This window comes from Anomalospiza imberbis, chromosome 19 (genome assembly GCF_031753505.1).
Source record: "Anomalospiza imberbis isolate Cuckoo-Finch-1a 21T00152 chromosome 19, ASM3175350v1, whole genome shotgun sequence".
NCBI classification, from domain to species: Eukaryota; Metazoa; Chordata; class Aves; order Passeriformes; family Viduidae; genus Anomalospiza; species Anomalospiza imberbis.
Window position 1 is genome coordinate 6,297,913 of NC_089699.1, and position 21,577 is coordinate 6,319,489.

A 21,577-nucleotide genomic window follows, 5' to 3' on the forward strand; every position below is an offset into this window, starting at 1 on the left:
TTTGTGTAAGATCTGCCACCTTAAGTCCACCTTAACTGCATCAGCAAGCACAAATTTTCAGACACTCGTTGGAAATAAGACACACATCTTGCATGGAATTTCTGCCATATGCTTGTGTTCAGTCTGCCCCAAAAAAATCATCTCTCCTGTGTAGTGTTTTTGCACATTTGAGAAAATACAGCAAGCAGTGAGGTAAAAAAAGGTTTGATTCTCATTTAAATTGAAACCAGTGTTATTTTAAGTGTTTACAGGTGTGTGCACATACTTACACATAGATATGTGTATAAAAATCATAAATTTATCTATAAATGGGATGCATCAGCACTGACTCAGCTGATTTAATGCAGTATTGGGCCAACAGAGCAGACACACTGTTAGAAAGCAAGAGATGGTGCCAAACACTACAAGAGTATCTCCTAACACTTCACATTTTGCCATCCATCACAGAAAACCGGGTAAAACTGGATATAATTCCACTGGAACATCTTTCTACCAGTGGTCCCCTGCCTTGCAGAGTCCACAGGAACTGCAGCTGCACGATGCCAATTTTCTTCTGTGATTTCCTTTCGGCCAAGAGGAAAGAGAAAGTCAGCAGGTGAGGTCCATCCCCTTCCCCAGAATAATTCTGGCAGCTCTCTTGCAAGGACACACTCTCTGCAATTCATACTGCAGCTGATTTGAAGGCAGCCCTCAGAAATTCCAAAAAACTAGAAATCTCAATGGCTGCACCTGGCTGTGCCCCCAGAACCAGCCTTATCTCCAAAGATAATCTTTAATCTTTGAATCTACGGTTCAAAACATCACCAACAAATACATCTAGACAATGTTATTCAGATCTATACACTAAAGCCTTAACAATTTACATCTGTCAAGGTTTGTTTGTCTGCCTGGCCCCTCAAATTTTTTGCTGCCTCCTTTCTTATGTACAGAAGGAGATAAACACTACAGACTGGGCAATATATACTTACACTGAGAGTATCAAAGCTTCACTTCCCAAGAAATCCACCCATGATTTGTTACTGGTGATACAGTTACTATAAGAGAGATGGCAATTTTTAAGTGTTGTATAGAAGAATCCTTGGTTAGAGCCCAAATGTGAAGCTAATTTATTTTTTTTAGATATAGGTCACTCCTGCTCTGTGTTTGCACCTATCAGCTGACAACATCCCTCTGCTCTGCTCACTTCAGCATATATTGACAAAGAGACACATATGGTATAATCAAAGCAAGTTTACAAGTCTTCTACAAAACAGGATGATTTGCAGAGAAACTGTCAGGCTTTGCTCTCAAAATAGACACCAAACTGTCATCTTTTTTTTTTTTTTCTGTAATAAACTACTCAACAGGTGCATGAAAGCCCTGAAGAGAATTACAAAATTCATAGCAAGGCAAAGGCAGTGGTGATAGATGGGATATTATCTGAAATATTTGTGAGCTGCTCTGCCACTGGCAAGATGTGTTTTCCCTGAATTCTGATAAGAAAGCAAACCTGTTACACAGCTAAGTCTAGGTATCTTTTCTCTCTGCTTCCATTGTTCAAGCAGGGGTCATTAAACACTCCCAGAGAGAGAGCAGGAGCTTGACAAACATGCAAGAAGTCAATTATCCTTCCATTCAAATCTCATTAACAAGTTGTACCTTTTGAAAAAGTGAGCATGGACAGTTCTTCACTCAAGTGAAGACACAGGAAGGGAGAGGGGACAAAAAAACTTTCAAAACCATGTACATGACTGAAACAACTTTCAGGGTCTTGACGTGGAAGTTTTGCTCCTGACCTTTCCAAGGCTTTGAAAAATCCCATCTGAAGTAATTTGTGAGGACGGGTTGCTTGTGTTCAATTGAGTTTGGTCCCAAGTAACAGGTGGGACGAGGGCTGCAATTACCAAAGAAGCTGCAGAGCAGGGAAAATCCTGGATCTGCCATCCTGACACTGAGCTCTGCACCTCAGCCTGTGCTTTCAGTGAAAGGTCTGCTCCCTTCCAGCAGTGACTAACCCATAACAAATCTTCTGGAGTAAGAGATCAGTCCATTTTCCACACCAATAATAACCCAAACCACCATTTTTGCTGATGGTGAACTTCAGGACAGTGACAAACCAGGATGTTTTAAAACGGTGTCATTTAAAACTGTCTAATTTGAAGCGTTGCAATAAGCATGCAAGAGCAAAAAGCAATTTAAATTGTTGAAATGCAAGAAAAATCCCAGGTTCTCGAGCAGAATGTTATATATTAAACATGTTAATGTTCATGCAACAATGTCAGCAGAAGGGGGGTTTCTGGAGGCAGGTAAGGCTGAGCTTCAGCTGAATTTTGACCTCAAAAGCAAAATCTGGAATGAGAAAGTTGTGCTGAGGCTGACTGTACGTGGCCCTGATCCCAGCTGCAGGGTTTAAATACCTGATAGTTCCTGTGGGAGAAGGGAGGGGGCTGATCAGGTGAGCCATGTTGTCTGGAATGTTTATTGTTAAGGGAGAGATCTGGGGCTGCACAGGCTTCACTGGGGACTCCGGGGCCTCCTGTTTTTCTCTCTTTTCATTGGACAGAGCTGTGAATGTTATCTTGATGTTTGTGCTGGGAAACCTGAAAGTACAGCTGAAAAATAAAAATAAAAAAAACCAAATATATGAGCCACTTGTTTACAGAATGTAAGGCTTTCTGAATAACTTGCACGTTATCACCTAAGCTCATTTAGAATTTATAATTTTATATATATATATATATTTATAATTACCCACGACCATCTTCATTTTAAGATCATACAGGGAGATGAATGTGACCAGAAAAAGATCCCCAGGTAAGCAATTGACATACGTTAGGGAATAAAAGGAAATGCAATTCTTTCTAACAAGGGCAGTTTGTGCATTGTGTCTAAATTTCTTGAGGTTCATCCTGATCTTACAGTAGCCCCAATGCAGAGCTATTTTAAAAACAAAACCTCATTATTTTACGATGCCAAGGAAAGGCTTCAGCAAATGAACAAGCTGGTCCATGATAGCAGAATTAATCAGAAGCATGAATGTTGGCCAATTTGAGGTCTAACCAGTTTCATAGCCTGGTCTAAGAGATTTGGGTTCTTTTCGCTTAAAATACCTATTAAATTAAACATATACCAATTCCAGTTCTGCTCATTTACAGGGCATACTGCTGCTTTAGTACTACATACAAATACCTGTTTTCAGAGCTGAATTTAAGACCCAATTTCAGTAAACTGCCTATTTTCATGTATTACCAAGGATTACATGCCTGAATTTCATGACAAACAATAAATTAACAGTGTGCAACTGTTTACAAGTTTGAAAAATAAAATGCAATGAATGTACCTTAGGATAATCCTCTTTCTACATCCCTGTGCACAGCATTTAAGAATTGAACCCAATTAAACACGACAGGCTTGTTTCTAACTTCTCAGTAAATAAATTTCCTCAATCTTGAGCAAATAAGAAACTTAATTTTGTCTCAACAAAAGCATCTATAAAAATACAGTTCAAACATCTTCACTACCTCCTCATCCTTAAGTTGTTAGACTACACTGAGCACTAAACCCACGATGACATTTACACACCTCCCACATGATGAAAAGGACTTTCCAGCGACACTATACCCAGAAACAAACCTTACAAAATGTTGGGGTTTGGGTTTGTTTTGCTTTTTAGTGCTTCTAGGCAGATCTGGTTTTATACAAAAAGGAAACAAGCACATGCTGGAACAAGGGGTGAGAAATGAGCTATGAATGCAAAGGACAGACTGTAAATAAAAGTGATCATTTCTCTGGAAAAATATATTAAACATAAAAGTGATGTAAGAATTGGCAGGAACACTCAGCTGCGGAGCAGCCTTAGAAATGAACTCTCGTGTTTTGGCTTTCATATCTTAAAATGAATCTAAGGATGTTTATAGAACAAAGGCAGCATTTGATTTTCACTGTGTCCCCTGCCACATGCACCACAGTGGTTCTTTTTCCCTACAATCCACATTCAAGGATCAGGAAAAAGAGAAAGAATTGACAGTGACCTTCCTTTTCTCTCTGTCTTACTTCTGAGTACGGACCGTGTCCGCATTTAACAGACGACCTATTTCTGAAACATGCTCAATGTACTAAATTAGGAACAGAATCTATGCCAAAAAACTGCACAAGCATTTCAGCAAGGAAGTTAAATGGACCAATTTCTGGGTTGGGTTTTTTTAATACATTCAGTAACAACTCATTTCTTCGTTTTTCCAGTAGAAAATATTTTGTGCTTGTATCATTTTAGTGACAATGGAAAGGGGTCTTGGTTGTTTTGCTAATAAAATTATTTTCCAAGCATTTCTTTTAAGCAGCAATAAAAAACAACACTCAAGTGAATGCACAGACAGCCAGAGATTAAGTAAAAATCCCTGTGAGAAAGTGAACAACATCTGTTTGACACAGACACAGATTTAGTCACCTTCCCTATGCATTTCATGAGGCTATTCCATACCTGCAAATTTACCTTAAATGCTTGTAAGACCAAATTTATTTCAAGTCTAGAAAAACATGGGAAGAATTGGACGTGGCTTTCGGTGCTAATTCCCTGGTTAGAGCCCTTAGTGCCTGGTAAAAAACCACCCCAGCGCACAGCACTGAGGAACTGGAGTCCTCCCGGGCCACAGCAGCTGAGGATGGGGAAGAGGTGGATCTCCACAGCTCCAGGAACATGGAAAGGCAGAAAAGGAATACTCAGCAGCTCCTTTGATATTCCATGTAGGCACAGACTTTAAAAGATCTCCCTTTTACCCTACTGCAGCCCTGAATGCATCATCCCCCTGTGGGCACCTCTGGCAAACAAGGCAGCAGCACAGACATGTGGCTCTCAAATGTCCAAGGCTGGAAAAAAACACACAAAAAGCAGCCCCAAACACAGGAGCTTTGACCAGCCAGGAGACTCCAGAGGTTCTACACGTGCCAAAAAAACTTTAACTGACAGACATGAACACCCAGAGGCATCCCCAGTGCAGTTTACATTTCCCGTGCCTGAAAGGCCAGTGTAAGTAAGGAAGATACAATGTTCTTACAAATCCCTGTCTGGTTAGAGCAATGAACACCTGAATATTATCAAAAGACCACATCTGTCAATTGATTCACATTTGCAAACAGTTTTTTTTAATGGAAGGATATTTTTATAGCTGGAATTCAGCCAAAAAGCAGAATAAAGAGTGTACACTAACCAAGAGAATTCCTGAATAAATTGCTGTTATGCAAATGTATTATATTTACATCCAAAATCAAAGTACAGAACATGTTCTAATTTGATCAGAATCAAGTTGGTTTTGGCATATTCTTTAGTTATACAACAAACTAAACAAAAACCACAGAAACACCCACAGGGAGAGACCTCATCAAACATTTAATCCTCCAAAAGCTGAATTGGGTTTTACTCACTGTTCAAAAGCTTACAATAGTTTCACAATACACTACCACAGGATGGCTTGCTGGAGGAGAAACTCATCTAGACAACCCAGTTACAAAAAAAATCCCAAAGAAATAAGGCTGTTTTGTATATTTATTGGTGACAAGTCCAGGTGAGCATCACAATGGAGCCACTGCATGACCCAAGGAACCACAGAGGAGGTGTCACAGCTAAAACGTAGCTCATTACATCAATAATTCTTCTTTAAATTAAAAAAAAAAAGCTCATTGTGGGCTGACTACTGGAAAACAGACAGCAAGCATCACATCATTTCAAACTGTTCCACAGATAACTCATTTATATCTGCAGTTCCCAGCCAAACACAGTGATGCTGATCCAGGCAGGACAGAGCTTAGGAACTTTGCAGGGTGCCAGAGAAGTGTCTCAGGGTAAAAATGGGCAAAGTCTAGTTTTGTCACATCTGTATTTCCAGTATTTTCTCATTTCCCCATAGCAGTTCTGTCCATACTGCAGGGAAAAGCTGATGATACACTTGTAGTTCTGCCTGTGTGAAAATGCCATCTGGCTGGGAAGGAGGAATTTCATCCTGTCTTTATCTGGGAAACCAAAATACAGCAGAAGAATTCAATTTCTTCCCTGTACATAAACCCTGCTGTGACACCAAGTGCTTCAGTATCCTTTGAATTATTCCAGTTTAATTGCCTTCTAAGAACCAGGACCAAAATCAGACAGAAGCTGCCATGCCACTTTGATCAGCAGGTTCTTTTATCAGCACCTCCAGATTTTACATTCAAATAGATTATAAGGGTTGAGCAGTGATAACCCCTGAAGTCAGGGTAGTTACAAGTGCAGCTCAATTCCTTCACACTGACTGTGATACTGAACCCCTGTTAACTTAAAGATCCCCTGAGATTTAAACAGATCTGAAAGAATAACAACATGCCTGGTTTTGAACTCTTGTTGATTTACTGAGAGCCAAGGACAGCTTCAACTTTTCAAATTAAAAAGCCAAGACTCAAAAAAGAACCCAGTCAGCATCTGGGAGATTGCTTGTGTCGATTTTTGACTTCAAATACTTTCAAGGTGAACACGGGCAGTGTTAACAAAGAGAAGCACAAAGAGAAGCAGAGGTCATTATCAACGTCTGCACCACCAAACACAGCTTTTCCAGTTTTCTCTGACAGTACAGCAGCCTAAGATGATACTATCTGTACTTCCTTCTGCTATTTTGATCAGTGAAGTAACCAAAAAACATGGAAATCACTATACTTCTAGCTATGGTCTCCTTTCCATGGAAGGGGGATTTGAAACCGATCCATTTTCTAATTCCTCTTAGCTACCTACTTGTGATCTGCTTCCCAAACTTTCCCCTGATTCCAGTAAAAATGACTCTCACAGCCAATTCATTTATTTATACTTCTGGCAGAAGATGTGCACACTGACACTTAATCACCTACAGTGCACACTCCCAGGCCCACTTCTGAAATAATTATTTTCCACAAGTCAAGCAAAAATTGAGATTTTACATCTTTCAGACACAACTAGAGAGAAATCGAGTTTGGAAGGGACCTCTGGAAGTGTCCAGCCCAATCTCCTGCAGGGTAACTTCCAAGCTAGACCAGGCTGCTCAGAGCTTTGTCTGTCAAAATTTTGAAGCCATCCAAACATAGCTAGGGAAACTCATTTCCCCTAAATACACTCTAAAGCAGTGAAGAGTTTTCTCATTTGTACAGATAGAAGTTCTTCACTGCAACTTCTACAACTGCTTGTGCCCAAAGTGTGAGCCTCTGGCACACACAGCCTGGCCCCAGGCTTTCTACAGCCACTCATTAGGCAGGGGAAAGCTGTACTAAACCCCACCCTTGGCCTTCTCCAGGAATATAAAATTAAATTAAATCGAGGCCCTTTAGCCTTTCCCTCTGCCCTGAGCATTCCAGCAGTGAGTCCATTCAAGCAAGTGCCCACTGGAACGTGGTGCTTGGAAATTACAATTTGATTGACTTCCTGCTAATGGGTAAATTTCAATTTGAAAGCACAAGGACCCCAATTTCATCTTTTCTCCATTTGCTGCTTCATTTATTATTGATTCCGTCACAATGGATTAATAGGATATTAATTATAGATTAAACAATATGTGGCTCTGGTTTTTAACTGGTTTTTAAATAAACAAGACTTAAAAGATGAGTCTTAACAAGTACAACTAGAAATACCACAGAAGTGAAAATAGCTCAACAAGTTGAAGTATTACACATTTCAGTGTCTGAATTTTCTACCAAAAGGTTTCTGACTGCTCAACACCAAGAGCAGGCATACTGAATTATTCACATCCAGAATTTATTTTTAAGACTTTGGGCTGTGTTTAATTGAACTGGAAGTCAATACCACACTCCATTTCTGGAATAGAGTCATCACCTTTAGAGCTAAAAGAATCAACAAACCCAAAACTTATTAAGAAGACAAACTGAAGTGAATTGTTGTTTTTATTTCAAGATAATCGAAAAGTACCCAACAGTTTAAAGTCTGGGCTTCCAATCTAATAACAAAGGTGATCTATAAATCCATCCAAATTGTCATATATTGAGTAGCCACCTGAAAATTCCCAGCACTAAATGATTACTAATAAAATATAGGTTATTAAGAAAATACCACACAATTTTTTACAGTAGGCATTATCTTGACTCTTTAAACAGAAATAACTGTTCAGATATTTGTTTTACAAAGTCTTTTCCAGGATTACTTTTAAAAAGTGTTGTTGTAACACTTTGCCATCTCTAAGAGTATCGGAAAAGTTATCACAGATACACTGAAAAAGAGTGATCCTGTATAAAACTAGATTATAATTATTTTCTTATAATCCTAACCAGGGATAACTTTCTCAATGGGTAATTTGTTCATGTAGGTGCTTGTTCACCTTACATGAGGGGCCACCTTGTGCTCCTGTCAGAGATTTTAGCTTTAACTTGGCATTTTTAAACCTTTCTCCACTACTGGCAATAGGAGCATCTGGTTTTCTCTATTGATGGGGGAGTGGTGATGAAAAAAAATTATTTATATTAATGGAACACAAAGCCCAACCCCTCTAGCAGATTTGCAGAAAGGACATTTTTGATGCCCTCCTGCTGGCAGCTGACCACAGCCTGGGAGAAACCACCCCAGCCAAAACATGGCATCACTTCCTACAGGGCCATGTCCACATCCATGGTGGTGGGATGGATTCCTCCTCCTCCCTGCTTTGAAACTAAGTCCTGATGTGGCTAATTTACCATCAATTTACATTCAATTATGCTTGGCCATTACTAGTCAGGACACTTCTAGAGGTTACCCAAAAAGCAATTGCCCTTTAAAGAGTGGCAGATTTTCCTCTGGGGACTGAATCCCACGTGTTCCCCTTAATTCCCTGTATCCTTTGCAATTGATTTCTGTGGGCCGAAGATCAATCTTTGCACAGCACGTCCTCCACACAGAGACTGGGAGGGCTCGAGGCACGCTCGACCTCTAATGCCACAAGGAACAAAACACTGGCAGATTTTTAAACCAGCAATGAGAATTTTTATTCGGAGCACTGGGCATTCTCTTCACAAGGATTTGGGTATTTTTTCAGGTGTGCCATCGCTGTCTACACAGTGCCACCTAACAGGATGGAAAACACCCTAACAAGCAAGATCACTGATCCATCTATCTCTATTCTCTGATATCTTAAGATTCAAAAGCAAAAATCTATGCAGCATCACAAGTGATGAAATACTGCTGTAGCCTCATGTTAATTCGAGTTGGCCAACAAAACACTTGTAGCAAATTGTAAGCAAAGGCTGGAAATACAATCTAGCTATAAATTACTGGCTCCCTCATGGGAAACCTCGGTTACAGATTTCCCTGCTCAGGTTTTAGCAAGTGCATAAGAAGTATGTAAAGCTGTTGGCTGATATTCCTTACAGGAACGGTGCTGACCTGCCTCAGAAGGGTCTGGAACAAACCTGCCTGCGTCCAAAAATGATCCTATGACAGCAGAATATTGATGACGACAGCAGGAACATTCCTGAACCACCAGCAGCAAACACAAACGGGGTAATAAACACATGACACCCTCTGAAATGGTGTTCAGAGCTGACATCATGAGAAACTGGGCATTTTTAACCCTGTACTCACAGCAGGCTCTCCAAGGCTATTTGAGTTTAGACTGAGAAGTGTGCTGAAGTTGTTCCAGTACAGCAAATTTTGCTGCAAACGTTAAGGATTCTATTAACAACTTGAAGCTGATCTCACTCCTCCCCTGCATTATTACGCCACAGAAAAGGGTGTTCACAGTATCGCACAGACTTTCAAAGGTTCTTCTTTCAGCAGCCAGGATCTCTTTTCTTTCCATACCAACCACACAACACCGGTACCGATCAGCAGCAAAAATACTGAGCTTATCTTACAATCATGGCAATGTGCTGCGGTTAATTAAAGCTACCTATCTCAAAATCGCAAATTTCCACTGCATTCTCCTCTTTTCTTAAAGGGCAAAATATTGAAACCGGCAAGAAGAAGAAAATAAAAACCCAGAAACCCAAACAAAACGTAGAGAATTTCAATGCAGTAGCCCTGCACAGGCTGCAGGACTGAGAAAGCTCTTGGCCTGCAGGCAGGAGTGTAGGCAGCAGTTACTGTAGAAACCGAGCTCTTCCCTGCTTTTCTCTGAGCAAAAGAAAGACACAAAAGAGCTGGAAAACAGCGATCGATGGGAAGCAGCTTATAAAGCTGCTTGTCACATCTGCTGCAGGAAAACCAGACACTAATTCATTAAAACTGCTCATGTAATGCCTCTGGAATTTGAGGCTCCCCAGCCTGTGAATACAAAAGAAACTCCGCCTATGGAAACGCTGCATTTTCGGGTGTTTAGCATCTCTGTACACAAAAGCTGTATGCAGAGCCAGGTTGTGTGGTCTCAATCTCTGCATTTCCTACTAAACTATAAAAACAATTTAAAATTTGTCCAAAAGCTGGAGTGCCTCTACCCTTGCCAAATTGCAAACAGTCCCAACAAAGCCTACATACATCACTCTACAACACAACAGCTTCCTGCTCAAAAAACACAAACAAAACACTTGCACTAGGAAAACAGAAATCAATTATAATTTTTTCTTCCTTCCAGATAACTGCATTTAACCATAAATATGCAGACTCCAACTTTCTCCACGACAGTAAATGCCGTTCCAAAACTTCCCATAAAGCACAGGATTTCCAGCCACAGCTGAACCAAAGCTGACAAACCAAACCCACCCCATCTTTTACCACCAAATTGGCTGCTTAGATGTGCCTGGCACCTCAGTCTCAGTCACAGGGTACTCGTGGGGGTGCAAAAGTTCATATGGAAACACTGAGGTTCTAATAATATCAATCAGTGTTAAATAAAAGCTATCAGCAAAGCAAAGCAAACTGCTGGGAGCCAAACAGACAGATCCTGGCATCTCACATTCCTTACAATTAAAGCAGTAGGAGGAGTACAGTGAACAAGTGCTGTCATGATGTGTTTTGACGCAAGCATAATCATAAAAAAAGCACTTGTGACTCATACGTTACTTTAGTAACAAAAGCCTTCATTTATTACCTCATCAGAGACCTGCATTCCATTGCAAAATTATGCCCAAACGTCCTAATCGTTACCAAAAGAGCAGCTACCCACTGAGGCAGGGCTGCACAATGATTATTCCCCATTCAAGGAAGCAAAGTTTATTTTAGATGGGCTCTTCAAGGCAGAACTTTGCTTCCAAGAGCAGCACAACCCTTTATTTGACACAGAAATCCATGACTAACTCAGGCCATTGAAGAATGACAAAAACTGCTTCCTACCAACTTGAACTTCGAGTAGACAGCAGTGTTTAATTTCCCCCCTAAATCTGCCTGTCTGGTCAAAGAACAGGCTTTTTTCAGCCTCCTCTCACACAGCTATGGGCATTAATTAAATTTCACAGTTGCTTACCTAAAGATGTCTGATGGTCAAGAGCCATTCCATATTTGCTTCACTGTGGTGATACTGCTGGGCTGGGAATCTTAACAGAAATCAAGATTTTTGTATTATATTCTGAGACTTTTTTTATAAAGCAAGCATGCTCTCCACAACGCTTGTTCTAACAACTTTCCGATTTTCCTTCTATTTGCAAATTCCTAAAACTTTTCTCCTGAATGTGCAGACCCTCTAGAAATGTTCTATGCACTGACTGCTCCACAGTGTGACATAAATCTAGGTTCCTTTGTCACTTGTGTGGACACTCAAGAACCAATCAAGACGCCAAAAGTCTGAAAAGCCACAAAGTAAAGAAACGAATCTACAACAAGCACATTGTTATTGGAAAATATCCTTCAAGAAGCACTCCTCCTCCTGAGCTGTTCTGAGACCATGCCAAGTTCCCAAATTGTGGCCTGTGTAAGGGGCAGCAGGAAAAGTACAGAAGGATAAAAGCAAATAAAAACAACAGACATGATTTAACCAGCCAGAGAGTCACACAAATAGAAATCTGTCCAGGAATAAAGAAAATAGACTCAATAGAAGTTTTCATGAGAACACAGGCCAATCATTGTCATGTACCGAAGGAGCAGCAGCACGGAGGAGGAAAGGCCAGCATGGCCACACCAGCTCAACTCGGACCCATGCTTGTCATCTGTCTCTAGGGTGAGTGAAAATGGGCAGACACTTCATGGTGCCTTTGACACAGCAAGGAAGAGCCTGAAGTGGTTTGAGTCAGGGCTAGGGATGGCTGTGTTGTACTGGTTTAAAGGAAGTTTAGGTGCACACACACACACATACACTCCTACTCACACCTCTTCAACATTAAACAAAATGAAACCCACTCCAAACAACATCTACTGAAGTAATGAACAATACAAACCATGATTCCCGAAGCCCAGGTTCCTACCAGGCTCTCTACGACAAAGGCCTGACCTGGGGGATGTTTCATGGGATACAGGGATGTGACAGCTCTGTGCTCCAAACAGGGCAGGCTCTCCCTGGCCTCCTGCACCAGCTCTGGTCCCAGCCACCAGAACTGCAGTTCCCTGCTTCCAGGAGCCACTGGTACCTCCAGTGACATACACTGATTCAGCAGACAAGCACTCAAGTTGAAATGTACAAGTCTGGTGATGCTTCAGTAAATTTAAGCCATCCCAAAGTCTAATCTTGACACAAAAAGACATCATGAGACCTGAATTTAAAAGCTGTGCTGTTTTATATCACTCAAGACAACACTCCCAATAAGCAACTGTTCTAACCATTCTATTTGAAAGCTTGAGATTTGAGCTAATATAGAAAGCTTCCAAAACTAATTTCTGTGCTACTTTCAAGGTCTTAACTGTAAGTAAGCCACTGCTGTCCCTTTCATTAGGAAACACTGACATACTGCACACAGGTCAGCTCAGCAGTTCCAGTGGGATTTGAACTCTGAGGCACACCAAAGTTTAGGTACAGCAGCATTCACATGAGAACAGTCTATGTAAGAAAGCCAGAAGGACAAGGAAAATCAGCACCAACACTCTTCAAAAAGAGGGAGCAGGGAGGGAGTTAGAGAGTTCACCCTGCACACCAAGTCATCCCCTTCAAACCCAAGGGATTGGTTTTAAAAGGCAAGGCAAAGCTCTATCCTGATCAAAACTGCTGGAAAAGAGCACTGAAATTTCATCATCTGCCTGCCCATGAAGTATTATTCCCATTTCCAAAAACAGATTAAACGGATTTGTGACTTGGCCAAGCCATTTTGGCAAAGTGTGCAACAGAGTTGGGAACAGAACATATTTTTCCCAACACCCAGTCTTTGTTTAAACCATTGGATCATCCCCCAATTTTTCCTTTTTCTACTACCACTTCAAGAGGCAAATCAACAGGTGAGAGACATGTCTTCAGGAAAAGGGAGATTAGTTCATTAAATAAGACAGAAGTGTCTCAATCAGAGTTTGTTGTACAAGAGGAGCTGTTTAAGGAACACAGAGGTAGTGGCTGTGAAGCCTACATGGCAAAAAGTAACACACACACACATATATATCTTAAGCCATGTATCACATTCTCCCAAACAGAACTAAAGGAACTTCCATTTCATCAGTACTTTACTAGTAAACCATGAAAACTGCTTATTAAATGCATATATTCTAATTAAAATCTATACAGTTAAATACTGAGGGGTTTGAGGATGTTAAACAACACAAACTTTGTTTCCTATGTGCCTATGAGAAGCAAGACTTTTTCCCCCTTATTGAACAGAAGAAAATTAAAGCAATATTTCAACTAATTAAAAAAATAAAGAACAAAAAGCTAAAATTTCTATCTTAATACTGAACAGTATGTGGAGGGAAAGAATTCTTCATCTGCATTCCTTTAGTACCAAGGAATTCCTCATTCCAGGTGACAAACAGCTGCCAGGTTACTACAAGTGTTACTCACTCCTGTAACGTGTCCTGTGCAGAACCTCCCAAAAACATCCCTGCAATGCATGCCTGGAGGTGTTCAACAACAAGGGCACATCCTAGCCCTGGTGATACTAAAGGATTCACTTTCATTTTATTTATTTGTGCTTTATCTACTGTTTTTAATTAACCATACTCCTACGCTGCCTTTTACCAACAGAATGAAATTGAAAAATCTTCCACTGGTTAGAAACAGCCACTTTTTTTTTTTTAATCACTATTTTCACTTTTTATTTCTTGTCCTGTGTAAATCAAGGACAGTGCTGTACACTCTTCAGCCTGGGTTGACTCTAACTGCATTCCTGCAGCCAGGGTTGGAATCCACAATGACCAGATCCATCCCACACAACAAAGAACATGGATGGAGAGTGATGACAAAAGCATCTCTCCTCAGGTTGTGTGACCCAAACCCAATCTGACCTTTCTGAGAATAAATCAACCATGTCTTGAGAGCAGCTTCTTCTGGTTTAGCTTCAAATTCCAACCTTTTTTGTTGCTATTTTTTTTGTGATTTGGCTCTCCCTGACCTTTGAATTTTCTAAAAACAGAGTAACTAAAAGAAAAAAAAAGTCCAGGTACATAATACACTGTTTCACTCTGCTTTAAGCTCTGGTCATTCTGCCAGACATGCCAGAGCCAAAGCAACTTTGTAGGCAGTAACTGACACAGTATCAGTTAAAGACTTCAAGAATTAAAATTAATTTTGAGCTGACTCTTCCTTGGAGCACACAAATTGATGTAGTTAAGTTTATACAATGATTGAAATGCTGAAAAAACGAGCTGCAATCAGCTCCAGGAAGGTTCTTAGGCACAGGAAGATCCTGCCAAACTGCTCAAACAATTAAACTGTGCTGGATGAGCAGAAACTTGCACAGCTTTCCTACACAGAGATATAGATAAGGCAAGGTGTCTGGAAAAGCAAGTGCCATTTGTCCAAATCAGGCTTCCCCAGTTTATCAACCCAGCATCTTCCCTCAACGGAACTGTCAAAACAGTCACACAACAAAAAATCCTCCAGATTATCAATGACCAACTCCCCACACACCTGTAAGCTGCTCTTCCCTCTAGCAGAATACCACTGGCTGTTAAAATTACATTTCTGTCATACACAAATATCGATTGCTACACATTTATAATTTTTTTGGTAGTGAAATCCCAACCAAGGATCGCATATTTAACAATTTCAGCAGTCATAGGATTACTTCAAAATTCCCCTGCACAATCGCCTTGTCAGGCAAAGCTGAAGAGATGCAAATGAGTTCAGTGCATATGCTGCTGCACAAAGAGAACTGCAAACACTAATTTTCACAGCACTTAAATTAACATGTTTCCATTTACACTTAAGAACCGACTGATATCTGAAAGATTTCGATTTTCAGAAAGATGTGCAGTGGTGAAATGAAATGTTAATCCTTAGTTAGAGAAAGTGTTTCCTATTTTTCTGTATGTGTACAGCATTATCCTACACTTCTGTCAATAATGACAAAAAACTTTTGTCCTGAGAATATATATATATTTTTTTAACCCCTACGCCAGTATAGGAAGCACCATAAAAAAAGTGGCATTTCCCATAATAACCAAGGTGATCCCAAAATTAAACTTACCATAAATACTGAAATAATAGCAGCAAATAGTACTACAGATGTGGAGTAAATTTCTCTTGTTTTTAACTCATATATCTAATTATTTTATAACCTTAGTGTCCTAGGGTGGCCAAGACACTTAGAAATATCCATCTGGAAAAGCAACAGATTAATATTCTAAATCCTATTAAGGAAAAGCAAAAATACAGATGATAATTAAAATACAAATCCAAGAGACATTTTAATAATTCTGGAGAGCATGACCATGGCCTTGCCCAGCATTTTAATAATATGTACACCTTCCCAGAGCACAACAATATGCAGGTTTTAAGTCAGAAAAGCTAAAAACTAAGATAACAGACAACTTAGATGATTAAAACCAGTCTGTATAAACCTCCATTGTTTCAACATCCTTTCTCAAAATAAGACATCATCAGGATTGTTTTACAAGTTGCTCATTAAATGTTAACTTTAATGCACAAGTTTGTTTGTTATGTTTTTGAGAGAGTCAAAAAGATGCATTAGTTATTTTAAAACTACCACTCCTTTAATCATCACCAGGGATCACATCAGGAAGACCTTATGAGCACTAATTAGTTCATTTATAAATGATATCTTTCACTCGGTTTTGCTCACTCTCCTGAGAAAACACCTCTCAGTTTATATGAAAGTGCCAGGAGAATTAGGGGCTTTCCCCCAAGAACTGCAAGGTAACAAGACACGACACCTCCACCTCATACAGAGAGCTTGAAAGACAACAAGAAACCTTGAATTCTTCATTTCCCTCAGAAAACAAAACACAAAGTTTAACAGAGACTACAGAAACTGCTTATCAAATATCTGTGTTTGAAGATACATCTGTGGTGAAGAGCAAAATGAGAGCCATCAACCACACAAGGAGTTTGGACCTCCTAAATATAGCACCAGCACAGCTTTGCTGTTTTTCCAGTCCAGCTTCATTGGCCACAGTGGTCTCCTCTGTTTTTCCTGCTCCAGGGTTCGTGGCTCACATCTGGAACTGTGAACCCACGAGCAGAAGCACTAAGGATGTCTCCTGCCTGGGGAGGAGGTGGCCAGGAACAGCTCTGCTTGTTAAAACCCTCAGTGCTAGCAAGCAAACCAGCACCAAGCGACCCAGCAAAACAAGGTTTTGTAAGAAAATATCCTTTGGGGTTAGTGGGAGAACCTGCTCACAAGGGATCTAGTGGTGCCAGAGCCTCATAAGGAGTGCTCCAGGCCCACCCTGGAGAAAAGGAGGCTCGGGGGGAACCTTCTGACACAAGGGTGCAGCCAGGTGGGGGTCAGGCTCTGCTCCCAGGGAATGAGGGGCAGGACAAGAGGAAATGGCCACAGGTTGTGCCAGGGAGGTTTAGGCTGGATATGAGGAAAAATATCTTCACAGAAAGGGTGGTCAGTCGCTGGCACAGGCTGCTCAGGGCAGTGGTAGACCCTGCAGACAGGATCAGGAATCACAGAGTAAGACCTTCCAAGAGGAGACAGCTTTCACACTGACCCATGTTTGACATCTTTATCCATGATCTGGTCGAGGGGACTGAGGGCACCCTCAGTCGTTTTGCAGATGATGCCAAGCTGGGTGGGAATGCTGCTCTGCCAGAGGGATTTGCACAGGCTGGATCCATGGGCCAACACCAATGGTTGTGAGGTTTAACCAGGCCAAGTGCCAGGTCCTGTACCTGGGTCACAACAGCCCCTGCAGCAATCCAGGCTGGGGCAGAGTGGCTGGAAAGGGCCTGGGGGTACTGGCCAACAACAGCAGAACATCAGCCCAAGCAGCCAAGAAGGCCAATGGCACATGGCCTGTACCAGCCATGGTGTGGCCACAGGACCAGGGCAGTGCCTGTCCCCTGTGCTGGGCACACCTCAAATCTTGTGACCAGTTTTGGGCCCCTCACCCCAAGAAAGACATTGCAGGGCTGCTGCATGTCTAGGACAGGGAGTGGAGCTGTGGAAGGGGCTGGAGCACCAAGAGCAGCTGAGGCACTGGGGAGGCTCACCCTGGAGGAAAGGAGGCTCAGGGGGACCTGCAGCCAGGGGGGGTCAGGCACTGCCCCCAGGGAAGGAGGGACAGGACAAGAAGAAATGGCCTCAAGCTGTGCCATGGGAGGTTTAAGTCAGATATGAGGAAAAATATCTCCACAGAAAGGGTGGTCAGTCCCCAGCACAGGCTGCTGAGGGCAGTGGTAGAGTCACCATCCCTGGAGGGATTTCAATCATGTGTGGTTGTGGCACCTGGGGACATGGGTTAGTGGTGACCTTGGCAGTGCTGGGTCAGTGGTTGGACTCAATGACCTTGAAGATCATTTCCAGCTACAAAATTCTATGATTCTATGAAATGCTAATAAAATCACGCTATCAACCTTATATTAGTATCTTCCCATCTGGTAATGGAAAAAGTTGCACTCCTGACTTGACAGAAAACCAATCCCAAGCCTCTCCCCTTCTCTTCCCAGGGATTGTTTTTCAGGCCCACCAGTAAACTAATCTGGCTTGAGCACACAACATGAACACCAGAGCTCTCACACAGGACAGGGCAGGACGGCACAGGACGGTTCCCTAAGCTCTAACTCCCAAGGAGTTTGTTTTAACTAACCTAGAAACCAAAGGGTTAGTTACAGGCTATCTGCAGGGTCTGAATTTTATTGAAAGGTATGGTTAAAACAAGGAGCAAGTGCAGTTTTAATGAACCTGTGCTACTGTACAGATCTAATGTGAATGTTAAAAAACAGGAGCCATGAGAAGAATACTTTTAATTCCTGCAAATGTTTGAAAAATCAAGTTTACCAGCACACTTAAAATGAGAAGCAAAAGTCTTGCATAACAGTGTATCCTTTAACTCAATGCACTTCCAGGAGAAAACTGAATTTAAAAGAATAATCTATATAAAGAAGTATGCAATGCTAAGCCTGTTACCTACAGTGCACACAAATAACTACGAGATGATTCATTCTGAAAAGCTCACCAAGTCCAATTAATTTTGTGTCAAGCCTGATCCCATCCAAGAGGTAACACTCCCTAAAATGTTATGAAACACACAGCAAAGATGCAGTATATTTGTGTGTGCATTAAAGTTTTATCTACTATTGCTCTCCAGAGCTCCCAGCCCATCAGTCTGGGTTGGTGCTCACTCATTTTGTACCAGAATCCACAGCACAGAGCTGCTGCAAATGAAGAGTCACAAGCAGTCTGGGAACTCGAGCTGTCATCAAAAATCAGTTTAAAATCAAAAAAGGCCTATGGAGTGTCTGCTTCACATCATTTATCTAAGCAAAGATGACAAGGGATGAGGGAAAAACCCTGCCATTTCACAGATGTGAAACTTAACAGTGAAAAATTGACACAGAGAAGAGGTATCACAGCTAACTAATGAATATAGACCAAGTCCCAAAAGATTAAGTGTAAGGTCATTTCATCTCTCAATTACAAGTTGAAAATAATCAGACTGGTCTCCACAGTTTCAATGGCCTTACCACAGGAGTTACCTGGGATGGCATCCTAAGAGAATGGGCACAAACAAAATAGGGGTGGGGGTGGTGGGAAACACAGCAAAGAATTTCAGAAATACAAAATCAACAGCAAGAGTAGAAAAGAAGATTGAAAAAAAAAAACCAACTAACTAAAAAGGAAACAAAAGGCTCAGTGCTTGATACTGACAGAGGGGAGAAAACCTCTCAAAAATAAACAGCTTGTAACAAAGAGTAAATAATTCGTGGCCTAGGCTGAAGTGGGGCATGTGCTGGTCATATGTTCAGCGTATGTTACTGGCACCAGTCACCAGCATGTTCCATGTTGTAAGAGCTGAAACATTCAGAGCTGAAATGTGCTGCCTTCAGGGACCACACGATCTGGGCAGCCCTGACGAAACACACACCACTCCACACGAACACAGGCTAATTTTGGCTCGCAGGTTATTTCTCCATACTCCAAACAATGCTTTGCTTGGCACCAACTCACTTCAAGAGCTTATATGAAATGTAACCAGTGGTAGCGTGAAGCAGCCTTTACAAGCAGCAGGCTCCGTTTATCTAAGATTACATAAAATGACTACTGTGGTGTCTGTGGCTCCTCGAGGCCGCTCTGTGCTGGATCCAGGCACACATTTAAACTGCTCAGCACCTCTGAAGCGGTGCACAACTCCTCTGTGCACTCCCACCCCAAACACAGCAATACGCAGCACACCTCCCGTGGCCCAGCTGACAGGGAAATGCAACGGTGATGTCGTAAGACTCCAAAACACAGAGGGGGTAAAAACCTGACTCAGATGGAGATCAAATATGTGACTTCAAACACCTGCTGGCTGCAGCAGCCAGCTCTGCCTCCCCACTCCTGCCAAAGCTGTACAAGAATGCTGCTTCTGCTGCTGGCACACAGATCCCAGCCCCTCTGCTGCCCAAATCAGCCCCTTCTGCACCCAATATCGCATCCATTCACTTCCTTTTAATACCTATCATGTAGTAGTTTCCTTCTAAATACCCCAGAGTGATTGCTCGTTCCTTTGTATTTTTGTATTAAATCATTACCTGCACAAGTCAAATCCTGTCTCCTTTTAGAACATCTTTAAGAGGGTTATTCTAATGACTTAAAGATGGTGTGAACCATCACAAGTATCTAAGGACCTTTCGGATTTAAAAATAAAAGTCTCCCTCATTCAGTGAAGAACTTGATAAGTCCAGCTCATTGCTCTGTGTCAGACACTGTCAGCATGTTCTCAGTCAGCTATTTATATTTACCACAAAACATCCCTAGGAAAACATAGGGCAATTGTATATATTCCCTTCTTTACGTCTCCTGGAACAAGCAGCTCCCGTAAAAACAAAACAGTCACAAGAAGGACAAGACTGTGCTGGTGAAAGCTGCAAACACCCAGAAACCAGTGCTTGTTTCCCTAACCAGAGCCCAGGGATGTCCCAGCTGAAGTGTAATGTCACTGCAACAGGCTCCCAACCCCCCTGGGCCCTACCTACATTCATCTGAGAGTGATTAACCCTAAACCACTTAGACCTTCCAGATAAGGAATTTTACTGGGAGAACGAGAAAACCACCAAACGCTGTAATATCAAATGTTGTTGCAAAAAGAACAAATTGCAGAAATAAGAGTTTCCCTGGGGATGAGGCACACCAACACCTTTCAGTGAAAGAATGGAATTATGAGAATTACCAAAACCACACCCTGCCTCCCAAACAAAGAGACCTGGATCACACATTCCTACACTGCCATCTTCCAGGTTCACTCCCACAACATCAAGATTTTTCTTTTCTCATTTCCAAAGCTGTGGAAAAGCCAGATTTTTACAGCCAACCTTTTTGATTAAACCACCTTACTCAGTTTTCTTCTCCCTGTAGTCAAAATCACACTCTCCCACACTATGGTTATTTTGTATTCTATGTAACCATGCTTTCCAGCTCCTCAGATGAAGCCCAATTATTTTATGGCACACTTTTCAGCAACACTGCAGCTAACTCAAAGAATGCACATAGACAAATACAAATAAACTTTCCTTCAGCTATTATTAAACCAAAATAACTTTAAAACACTACCCCCAAACTTAAAACTGTTACAGATTTTTATTTTATCCTTCTGGCTGAGGGTTGAATTATTTACATTCAGATGCTTCTTTGACTCTTTTGCAAGGCTTGCATGCTTCTTTTCTTTAGAAGCTTCAAACCACCCAGTTTGCTGATAGCCCTAGATAAGAGTGAATAACCTCACGTAAGAATCTTGAGTACTTACTAGTCCACAGCAGACCAAACTTATTTATAGCTAAGTAGCAAGCTGGGGTTAGTGATCTCTTCCAGGCTCAACAATCTTCCAACCTCAGAATAACCACCCCATAAAACAAGCAGGGCTATTTCACTACTGACAGGAAAGTCAACATCTGTGTACAAGGGTGTGCTGGCAGATGAGTGCTCTGGCTGCCTGCACTGCAGAAGACAGCAAAAGCCATTCACAACAGGCCAAAATTCATGAAGGAAATTTAAAATCTTCATCAGGAGGTGCTTTGAATTTACCTTGTATGTTTAAACAGAGAAAGGTGGAAGGATCTGAGCTCTCCTCCCAGCTGTGAATGAGGTTTTTCATTTTATCTTGTGAAGGTTTAACAATTAGTGCCAATTTTCTCTGTCTGAGGTAATAGTCCCTATATCCTATGATGCA

General features: G+C 41.4%; 1 protein-coding gene across 1 annotated transcript in view; it reads right to left on the reverse strand.

Moving 5' to 3' along the window:
- FOXK2 (forkhead box K2) overlaps window positions 1–21,577 on the reverse strand; it is a 45,644-nt gene that overhangs the window by 10,982 nt on the left and 13,085 nt on the right. Inside the window, exon 2 of the mRNA XM_068209380.1 lies at window positions 2,397–2,591. Within this exon, the coding sequence (XP_068065481.1) occupies window positions 2,397–2,591 (195 nt within the window). The remainder of the gene's footprint in view (window positions 1–2,396; window positions 2,592–21,577) is intronic.